The 10,912-nt window shown below is 41.4% G+C and overlaps 1 protein-coding gene across 2 annotated transcripts; it reads left to right on the top strand.

Annotated features, from left to right (window-relative positions):
• The first annotated feature begins 772 nt into the window (after positions 1 to 772).
• Positions 773 to 10,680, top strand: stx3a (syntaxin 3a). Of its 2 annotated transcripts, XM_072383899.1 has the most exons (10): positions 773 to 802; positions 1,564 to 1,638; positions 1,726 to 1,825; positions 1,914 to 1,988; positions 2,250 to 2,320; positions 2,719 to 2,827; positions 3,332 to 3,405; positions 4,319 to 4,453; positions 5,482 to 5,592; positions 10,389 to 10,680. In XM_072383899.1, the coding sequence occupies exons 1-10, from the start codon at positions 773 to 775 to the stop codon at positions 10,464 to 10,466; spliced, it is 858 nt and encodes a 285-aa protein (XP_072240000.1). In that variant the 3' UTR covers positions 10,467 to 10,680. The 2 variants fall into 2 exon arrangements, with proteins under 2 accessions (XP_072240000.1, XP_072240001.1); XM_072383900.1 differs by lacking the exon at positions 773 to 802 and having other exon boundaries at positions 1,588 to 1,638; positions 3,332 to 3,417.
• Positions 10,681 to 10,912: the final 232 nt, after the last annotated feature.

The raw sequence follows: 10,912 nt of genomic DNA, 5'->3' as shown, positions 1-10,912 counted from the left end.
AAAGAGACAAGCCCACAGAACAAGTGGGAGCTGAGGGTGGCTGCAGTCAAGGCTTGGAGACCTGAGGAGATACTCATCACCTGGTGATGTCATCAGTCACCCTCTTCAAGCAGTCATTGTGTGTAAGAGATATGCAACAACGTACTAAACATGGCTGCTTTAATGTACCCAATATTACTTTAACCCACACATTATGGAGCCCTGAAATGAAGGGGGCTTTGGATAAAAAGTGTGGAACTTAAATGAATGAGTATGACTGTAGATTCAAATTGTGAATGTTCACTTTATTCACAATTGTTTGATTTAGGATTTTACAGTGTGGGGTGGAGAGGGGGTGTTTAGGGGGGTGCGTAAAACCTGCTGTGTATAGGCAGTGTTTTCTGGTGGAGGTGGGAGGGAGGACGGGGGAGAGGTTTATCTTCCTGAACACTGCTGTCCTAATCCGTTCTTAGAGGATAGAGGCTTAGTTGGTAGTCAGGGTAGATTGACCACAGTTTGTTCTCAGAGGAGGCCATCGAAACAACCTGTTCTGTTCAAAGAGTTAAATTTTTCCTTATGAACTACAATTCCGTATTTCCAGCTCTCTGTCTGGCATCCTATGCTCCACTCTCCAGGATTATTAGAAGAAGCTAATCAATCTCTACTGAGTGAATTTGGAGGCCATTTTGGAAGCCGTGTAGGCTAGGGGAAAATATAGTTTACTGAGACCTGTACTGCTGTCTATTACTATAACTCTCTATTTTTGTTGATACTTTTATTGAAAACTTTGAAAATGAAAGACCGATTGGCGCAGCTGAAGGAGGTAGGTCAAATGGTGTTAGCCTCAGCTAGTTATTTGTCAGATCAGGCTGTGCTGTTGTGCACCTGTTGGCTGCATGGGCCCTGACCAGCCTCAGATACTAATCTAAAGCTAGTTCCATGCTATAGTCACTGTACCTTTGGGAAACCTGCTGTAAACTTTCTAATTAAAGTCTACATGCTTGCTTGTACATTGTAATAAATACTAAAACTGCATTAAACTAATGTTGATTAATAGTTTGATGTAAATTAGATCACACATAATATTTGAAGATATTGTATAGCTGTTTATCTGAATATTTTTAAGATACACGGCACCACCACATTCATTATGCTGAACTGAAGTGTTTCTGGAATCATTTAAGTCTAAGTTGTCCAACGTAATACATTGTTTGACTTAAGGTTTTCAGATGGTAATGGTGTGTGCATTCATTTAACTTGTAGAGGGTCTCATGTGACAGTGCTATACAGCGTCATAGATAGCTGTAGAAATGAACATCTTTCTGAAGTGTTTGTTGTGGAGTGGTGACCTGTCCCTGGTTCATCACAAATATCCAAAACATTGTTACTTTGGAATATGAGCTCTGGGGGACATTTTTTTATCTTTTCATTTTATTTTTTTCAGTAAAATGGTAACTTTTCCTCTGTTCAAAAGATCGTAGAGTACTTGAGTGTACTAAATGTCCTGCATTTATTCTAGTTCATCTGATTGAGAGGTTTACTTATTTTATGTTCACTTTCACTCTTGTCTTGCTTTTTTAACAGAAGAGTGATTCTGGTGGAGATGACATTGAGGTTCCTGTGGAGAATGAGGCTTTCATGGATGACTTCTTTTCTCAGGTCTCCTTCTATCTGTGTCACTGCACATTTCAGGGGGAGAATATATTTGTTTCTGACTCTGTTTCTGCGTATGTGTGTGTGTTTCAGATTGAAGATATACGTACCAGCATTGACAAGATCGATGAGAGTGTAACAGAAATCAAGAAACTCTACTCCACCATCTTGTCAGCCCCCACATCCGATCAGAGTAATGCCTCAGACACTCAGAAACACACAGATTCATCATTACTTTGAGTGAGCACCTCCTGTTTGCATGTCTCTACTTTTTGTTTCAGAAACACAGGATGATGTTGAAGCACTCACCAATGAAATCAAAAAGTCAGCCAACAATGCCAGAAACAAACTCAAGAGTCAGTATTTTCTCTTACTTTTTGTTTGACTTTTGAAGGCAGGTACTGGATACTCAGTGGATAGAAATGTTATCACCTGTCAGGTGTGATACAAGTGTAAAAGTGTCATGTATATTTGACCGGAAAACGATGATCAAAATGTGATGTTCTGGTATGCTTCGTGCTGTGTTTACATGTGCACAGTTGTGCGTAGTCCTAGAGATGCACCTGAGAAAGCAATAGTTGACTTTATTTTGCTCTACGCGTGTGTGTGATTGTCAGGTATTGAGCGGCAGCTTGAGTCAAACACAGATGAACGAGCCTCAGCTGACCTCAGGATACGCAAGTCACAGGTCAGACAGTACAACCTCATATTCAAACTGTTGCTCCAACTTTTACAGTACAGACACATGGAGCGCTTACAGTCCACCAAGTCTTTGATTTATTTACTCTCACACGGTCAAACGATAAACTCAGAGTGTGGTCCAACACTGCCTACAGCAAACAGTGGAATGCCATCCCTCCCTGCTGTCAAAGCAGACGGGTCTGATCCTGTCAGGGCTGCAGCTGACGTGCTCTGCCCCTGTTCTCTGTTTGGATGCATGTTTTAACATCAGGACACAGTGAAACCCTCTGCCTTCCCAAACCAAAACAGAAGCCCTGTCTCAATGGAATCTGGAAGTGATGATTGACCTTTATGAAATGCTGTTGAAACACCCTGTAAGAAAGCATCTCTATTTTTGTCCCACAGCATGCAATTCTGGCTAAGAAGTTTGTGGAGGTTATGACAAAATACAACGAGGCGCAAGTTGACTTCAGAGACAAGAGCAAAGGACGAATCGCCCGACAGCTGGAGATCAGTGAGTGCTGCTGATCATATGAAGCTCCAGGCAGATAAAGGATCACGTGATCACGGTGAAACTTGTCAAACTCGTTTTCAGATCATTTTGAAACATCTGTGCCCGCTAAGGCACTCCTCCATCAACTGGTAGATGAATTAATTTTGTGGTCACTTACCTATGTCTCTATAATTTTATCAACAGCATTGCACTTCTGTCAGATGTTTGGAATGGAACAGTAGCACGATCAGTAGAAAAGAGCCTTACGTATGCTTTCTGAGTTTGATAATCATTTAGAGAACCATTCTGACCTCTTTTACCCGTTTAAAAAAAAAAAAAAAAAAAGAATTCAAAATCTCCAGAGGGAAGAGTGGATCTACCATCACATCTCACATCAGAGTGTGTTGAGAGTAAATAGAAAAGAAACAGACTTAGCACATGTACTGTGTACTCTAAGTGTCACGACAGCATGTCAGGACTGCTGATGGTAAAACACATTATGTGTGATGTGTGCATCCTCTACAGCGGGAAAAACAACAACTGATGAGGAGCTGGACGAGATGCTGGAAGGGGGAAATTCTGCTGTGTTCACTGCTGGGGTAAGACTGATTGTGTTCCTCTACTCTCAAGAAGTGAAGACAAAACACAAGCAGACATGCACAGATTTATGCTCTCACTTATGGAAAATGTATGACTGTTTTTTTTATAATTATTCAACTTAAATTCCATCAGTTGGTGATATGAAGGAGGATAACACCATCTCTGTGAGCAAGAACACCAAACTGGATCACCCTTGTCAACTTGTTGTGTACTGTGAGAAATGTTCAGTCAATGACAAATGTCAACTTTTGAAAAAAGAGTCGATGACCAGTTTCTGCAGAAAACATCAAATGTCAGTTCAGTTTCTGAAACCAACCCATAGATTAGTTCTGTAGGTCAGTGCAGAATTCAGATCAGGTGACTCAACATGGTCAATAATTAACTTAGCTTATTGTGTTCTTTGCTTCTTTTTTGGGTTTATTTAGTAAATCTCTGCTCCAACACTGAAGTTCCATGGTGCTGACCCAATCAAGACACTGGCAGCAACTTGTGCTCATGCTAGTGATTGTTCTGTGTGAAAAATATTTCAGTCCAGGTCAGTTTCAGTCCTGGCTCAAAGTCCTCTTTAAAGATGGATGAAGAGGCTGAGGCGTTGACAAACTGAACTTTATTCACCATGGTTATGTTCAACTTTTGCCAAAGGTTTCACTGAAAAAGAGTCATAAAAAACAATGACATTCAATAGCAAAAACGAACAAAGGAAACATGGTAGTATATATACTGAGGGAAGTGATGACAAGAAAACAAACTCAGCCAAATACACAAGGACACACGCTGTTCATGATATGTTTGCTTGATTTGGACTTTTGGTTTTTTCCAGAGGTCGTAAGACTTGTCAGTTTTTTTTTGGTTTTTTTTCACACAATGCATCTGTTCTGTTCTCTTCATTTGTGTCTCTTTTCCCTTCATTAGATCATGGAGTCGAAGATCAACCAGCAGGCTCTCAATGAGATTGAGGCTCGTCATAAGGACATCATGAGGCTGGAAAGCAGCATCAAAGAGCTCCATGACATGTTTGTGGATATTGCCATGCTGGTTGAGAACCAGGTAAACAGAACGATGACACATGATCAACATGTAGAACTGAGAGTCAAAACTCTTCCTGCAAAAATGAGAATATCGAGCTACCTTCATTAACACTATGGAACATGTCTTCCTGTTTTGCAGTCTGATGGGTTTTCAGATTCGAGAAAGAGATGAATTGTGTTGTCCTTGTGGCGTGTTTTCTTGTTCCAAAACAAATCCTATCATTCCCTTGTCATTATCATTCTACCTACTTTCTTTGATAGCTGAATGCATTTGTAAAGGCAGCACACCCGAAATATAAGCAAATGGTGCAAAACAATGTGAGAAATATTGTCCTCTGCTACATACAATTTATGCTCATTGAGGATTTTCATTGATGTGTAGCTGTTTCCTCCCACCTGCTGTCAGTCGTGCAGACCATTCGTGTCATTATGAAATTAGCTTAAAGGGAACAGAATGGCATTGTGGATGTAATGTAAAATGCAGTTAAAAGTTAAAGCAACTCTGTGCGTATATGTCATGGATGACAGCACCAGCCTCTGGAACTACAGCTCACATGGTCCCGATTAGCTGACATGGCATGGAATGGGCTACTTTTTAAACAGGAGGTCAGGTGACCTGATGCCAGCACACACACTGTTGATATCAGATTAAAAACCAGACAAACAAACATGAAGCAAAATGATCTAGCTTACAACTGTCTCAGTGGGATGTGTGTTGCAGTTTCATCTCGATGACCACAGTCAGCTCATGTTATAGCATCATAGTCGGTTGTGTCATAAACAGATTTAAAATCTAAGAAAGATTTGAGCAGTCAGTAGCTGCAGCAGAAAGCTTTGTCCCTTTCAGGTACAGCAGAAAAACAAAATCTCTGTCCCTCCAAACACTCACCGACTTTGATTTACTGCCCAAGAAGCTAGAAGCAGTAAACCAATCAGAACCTCCTGCCCTTCTTCACCACATGACACCTGCCTTCTCATGAACATGTGTCCCTCCTGTGATCCAGCTGTCTGTCTTGCTGTGTTCTCTTCTCCTCTCAATCCTGTTAGGGTGGCATGATTGACAGAATTGAGAGCAACATGGACCAGTCGGTGGGTTTTGTGGAGAGAGCAGTGGCCGACACCAAGAAGGCAGCCAAATACCAGCAGGAGGCGCGCAGGGTGAGTAGGACTGAGTGAAAGTCAGAGGAGATGAGGATGATGGCAGAAGTAGAAGCAGGCAGGTGAGTAGAGTGAAGGTGCCGAGCAGGGACACACGTGAATTTGATCTCCTTGCTGTTCCCTCAGATTACACAAACCCATCACCTCTGTGGTCAAAACAGGATTTTTCAGTTTTGAAGGGTTATCTCCTTCTCTCAGAGACTGTGACAAAGTAATTGTGCCTATGTTACTGATAAAATCCTGCTTTGCTGGTTCTCTGACGGGAACAAAAGAAAGCATCTTCATATAACCCCAGTAGCGACCTCCCTCAACCAGCTTCCTGTGTGTTTCAGGGTTGTTTGTAAGGCTTTTAAGTGAGCTGGCCTGTCCTGTCCAACTGTGCTCCATCTCACTCCACTGAAGTAGACCAGCCAGAGGTACCAGGATTTTGAGATGGAGGCACAGACCACTGACTTTGCATAAGGTTTTTTGGGTACTAGTGGCCTTTATTTGACAGTATGCAGAGAGAAAAGGGGGCAGAGAGTGTAGGGAAAAGTATGCAGTAAAGGGCCTCAGGCTGAGACGACTGCATCTAAGAACTAGAACCTCTGGATGTGGGAAGCCTGCTTAGGTTGAGCTTGGTGATGCTCCTGTGCAGTTTTCTTTGCTACATTTACACCTACACGTCTGTTTTTGGCTTGAGTTTAGATTGTTTTGTCAGTTGGTTCTTAGTAAGCTTCTTTTGTTTCCTTATCTTCCTGCCTCTGCCAGTGTGCATTGGGTCCACCTATCTTCTCACCATGTCAGTCCTCAGTCTTTTGATCCAGCTAATTTTTTCTTAAATGATCGGTTCAGGCTTTAACACTCACATCACTGCTGAGGACATATGTCCTTTCATTAGTGAAGCTTGTCACCATGACCTAATCTCCGTTTTGTTGGAACTCTTTACTCTTGACTAATCTGTACAGGTAACATGGTAGACACGCTCAGTAGTGTGGTCTGGCTCAAGGGTCAAGAAAAGTGGTAGGTGGACAGACTCAGCAGACCATCCTCCTTTATTAAGATCAGCATTTTATCGAAAATTGGTCACAGTATGAAGATGGCAAAGCATTATGTCAACTCCTAAGTCCCTAGAACCCAAAATCCAACATCTTGATTCAGAATTGAGTGTACTCCTGTTCTGCTTTGGTCTGTAGCATACATCAAAAGGGTCAAGTTATACACTACCCAAAAGTTACATAAAAATACATTCCTAACACATTATTTCAAAAGAAATCAAACAAAATTCTCCACTTGGTTTTACCCAATGATGACATCACCAATACCTCAAGACAAGAGTTGATGGGCTGGCCCCTCCCAAACACTAGTCCTGCATGGTGGGTCTGAACAAAGGAACAAACTATGTAAAGTATTAACATTAAAACACAATGTTTTAAACCTGCAACTCATAAAGGTAATTAAGTCATGACTGTATTTGCTGTAATCCCACGTCAATGCATTGATGATAACTGTAACCCTATTCCAACACAAAGGCAGGATAGTAAGTGTGTTAACAAAGATTTGTGGATAAGATGAATATGTGAGGGACAAGTGGTGAGTAGATTAGATCTCATATACTTTCATGAAGTATTCAAGAATTTCATGAAGAATATCAGTTCATCTTGAATTTGATGGCAGCAACATCTCTAAGAAAAGTTGGGAGTTCCATGTTTTTGACTGTGTAGCATTGCCTCTTCTTTTAACAACATCTGGAAATGAGGGGACCAGCTGCTGGACCTTTGAGAGAGGAATATTGTCCCAGGATTCTAGCTGCTCAGCAGTCCTGGGTCATCTTTGTTGTATTTTAAATGATTTGTATCAGTTCAATTTTATTTATATAGTGTCAAAACACAACAAATGTCATCTCAAGACACTTCATGATATAGTCCCATTCAAGCCAATTAGAGTCCAATTCCTTACAATCACAATCTAATGAAATCCAATTAATTAAATTCAAGATCAGTCCAATTCATTCATATAGAGACAATTAAAAAATTAATATCCTAGCTAAGGAAACCAACAGATTGCACCGAAACTTGTCTTCAGTCCAATCTCCCGTCCTGAGCCTGAGGGACTGTGGAAAGGAACGACTCCCTTTAACAGGAAGAAACCTCTGGCAGAACCAGAACCAGGAAGAAACCTCTGGCAGAACCAGACTCAGGAAGAAACCTCTGGCAGAACCAGAACCAGGAAGAAACCTCTGGCAGAACCAGAACCAGGAAGGGTGGCCATCCGCCTCGACCAGCTGGGGTTTGAGAAGACAGAAAAGAGGGGGGAAAAACACCATTCAAAGGATACCTGTAGGGTAAGGAGGTCTTGCCTAAGGACCCCTACTGGAGGTAGTACCTTTCATACAGGGGATTTGAACTCAGGTCTCCCACATGAAAGGTGGCAATCATACCACTACACTATCCAGTCCACCTTCAGACTAAAGCCTAGTTTATGGTTCTCTATCATTGAGCATTTCGAAGTTCTGCGTCGAGGGAACACATTGCTCTGCAGTTCACCATGCTGATAGGGGGGTGTGGCTGTGTGTTTGTGTGGTTTCAGGGGTTGTAGCCGAATCCTTGCTTTTTCTTCCGGTCACAGTTAACAACAGTAACCAAAGACAACCGAGGTGGAGCAGCTGTATTTGCAGCTGGAGCTTATCAATATTGAAGAACAAATGCTTATATTGAAAATGTCTTTGTAGTCCTTCGAAGAGGAGTTGTAAAGGTGGTCGTATTTCCTGACCTCCTTGATGATTCTTTCTTCTGCTTGGTCCATTGTTTACCTACCGGTCCACGAAAACTTTAAAAATGGCGGTGCAGGAAGAAAGACCAGAAAAAGCAACTGCCAGAAATTACGTTCTGAGCAGACCAATCACAGTCCTTGAGGTCTGCGTCAACACATCGCGTAGTTAGGAATTTTTAGAGGTGTGTGTAAGGCTACGGTGTAGGGGTCCACGTCAATGACGTAGCTACGGCGAAAGAATGCCGTCGACGTGACGTAGAAGCATAAACTACGCTTCAAGAGGAGAGGATAGACATAAATGTCAGTCTTTCTGGAGAAAACCTGGTCTGATGAGGAGAGACGGCATCCATCCCACTTTGGAAGGAGCGGCTTTCATTTCTAGAAATATGGACGAATTTATTAGTCATCCAAAAACATGACAACCCAGGGTTGAGACCAGGATGCAGAGTTGTAGTCTTACACACTTCTCTGCGGCTTCCCACCTGCTTGAGGGCCTGAAGATCACAGACATCTTGTACTGATTCTCTGAATCTTCTGATGATATTATGTTCTGTAAATGGTGGAATCTAGTTTTACATTGAGGAACATTTTTTTTGAAAATGCTCCACAATTTCAATTCAATTCAATTCAATTTAATTTATATAGCGCCAAATTACAACAAATGTCATCTCAAGGCACTTAAATACTGTAGTCCAATTCAAGCCAATTGGAATTCAATTCATTGTAATCATAATCCAATTCATTCATATAGAGACAATTAAAAAAATAATATCCTAGCTAAGGACCCGATTAACGGATTGACGGTATAGAAAATGGATGGATGGATATCCTAGCTAAGGAAACCAACAGATTGCACCGAAACTTGTCTTCAGTCCAATCTCCCGTTCTGAGCCTGAGGGACTGTGGAGAGGAACGACTCCCTTTAACAGGAAGAAACCTCTGGCAGAACCAGAACCAGGAAGAAACCTCTGGCAGAACCAGACTCAGGAAGAAACCTCTGGCAGAACCAGAACCAGGAAGATACCTCTGGCAGAACCAGAACCAGGAAGAAACCTCTGGCAGAACCAGAACCAGGAAGGGTGGCCATCCGCCTCGACCAGCTGGGGTTTGAGAAGACAGAAAAGAGGGAAAAGAGGGGGGAAAAACACCATAACACCATTCAAAGGATATCTGTTGGAACAGGGAAACACAAGTTGATAACCACAATAATGTCACATGTACATAAAATCAATTGAGAAATTAAACAGGGGGAAAAAGAGAGCAAAGTGAGGAAAGGTGTGACAGATGAGGTCCCCCAGCAGTCTAAGCCTATAGCAGCTTAACTATGGGATGTTTCAGGCTCACCTGAGCCATCCCTAACTATAAGCTTTATCAGAAAGGAAAGTTTCAGCCTGATCTTAAAGGTAGAGAGGGTGTCTGCTTCCTGAAGCCAAACTGGCAGCTGGTTCCACAGAGAGGGGCCTGATAACTGAAGGCTCTGCCTCCCATTCTACTTTTAGAAACTCTGGGAACAACAGTTTGTAGACAGTTTTTTTAGAGATTGCTGAACCTCTGCCCACCTTTACTTCTGAAAGACTCCACCTCTCTACGGTGCTCTTTTTATACCCAGTTATGTTACTGACTTTTTGTTAATTAACCTGATTAGATGCAACATGTTCCTCCAGTTGTTTCTTTTAATCACCACATTAAAAATAGTAAATTTCTCACTTTCGACATTTCATGTTTTTTCTGTATTATGTTGTAATAAATTATTAATAGATGAGATTTTAAATCCTTGCTTTCAGTTTTTATTTATATTTAACAGCATTGTGTTTGTAAAATAATGGAAGATCTGGATAATAAAAGGTGACGAAATTACCCAGAAAACAGCCTCGATCCTCCAGGGTGAAAGAAACAACTGTTGTAGTTTTAGGTTACTATTGATGGTCACCTGTTCTGGGTCAGTCTGTATTTGACTAAAATGATATTTTACTCAGTTTTAGATTGAATTTGGAAAGTAACAGCTTTTGTCTTCCTGTTTCTCCACCCCTCCTTCTGTTCTCCAGAAACAAATGATGATCTTCTGCTGTTGTGTGATTTTGGCCATCATCTTCGGTTCATTTATCTACAGCTTCATCAAATAGAGAACGTGGATGAGCTCCCCATCACCTGGGTCTACAGATGGGACAGAACAGAACTGCTCTCGCCTGCTTGTGGAATCGGTTTTATGTCATTTCAGTTAATAGAAATAAAGACTACACATATCTGCATTCATCCCCAGCTTGTTTGGATTAGGTTATGACAATTTTCTAAACCCTGCCAGCATTTCCAGATTTCAGGTCAGTTTCAGTGATCATTCTCATTTTATCCAAATGAACTGTACTCTGAAGAATATTTACCCTTTAACTTTATTTGTTTTGGTTGAAGTCAGCATCCATGAACAGCAGCAGAGTTCAGGGGCGGTTAGGGTTATTTACGGCATTAGGTCCAGAATATATTGATGTGATGTTGGTGTATTTATGTAGGAGTGGTTACTTTAGAGAGCTAAATCTGCAGCCAAGTGAATAGTCACCAAAATACTCACAGTTCA

Source organism: Leuresthes tenuis, unplaced genomic scaffold (genome assembly GCF_036924035.1).
Source record: "Leuresthes tenuis unplaced genomic scaffold, fLeuTen1.0.hap1 SCAF_4, whole genome shotgun sequence".
Classification (NCBI taxonomy): Eukaryota; Metazoa; Chordata; class Actinopteri; order Atheriniformes; family Atherinopsidae; genus Leuresthes; species Leuresthes tenuis.
Note: the sequence above shows the minus strand (reverse complement) of the source record. Positions and strands in the feature narration are given on the sequence as shown.

Coding starts and splice junctions, on each gene's coding strand:
- stx3a (XM_072383899.1), top strand. CDS start 773: ATGAAAGACCGATTGGCGCAGCTGAAGGAG. Junction 2,321..2,718: donor TCAGGATACGCAAGTCACAG/GTCAGACAGTAC, acceptor TTTGTCCCACAG/CATGCAATTCTGGCTAAGAA. Junction 3,406..4,318: donor CTGCTGTGTTCACTGCTGGG/GTAAGACTGATT, acceptor TCCCTTCATTAG/ATCATGGAGTCGAAGATCAA.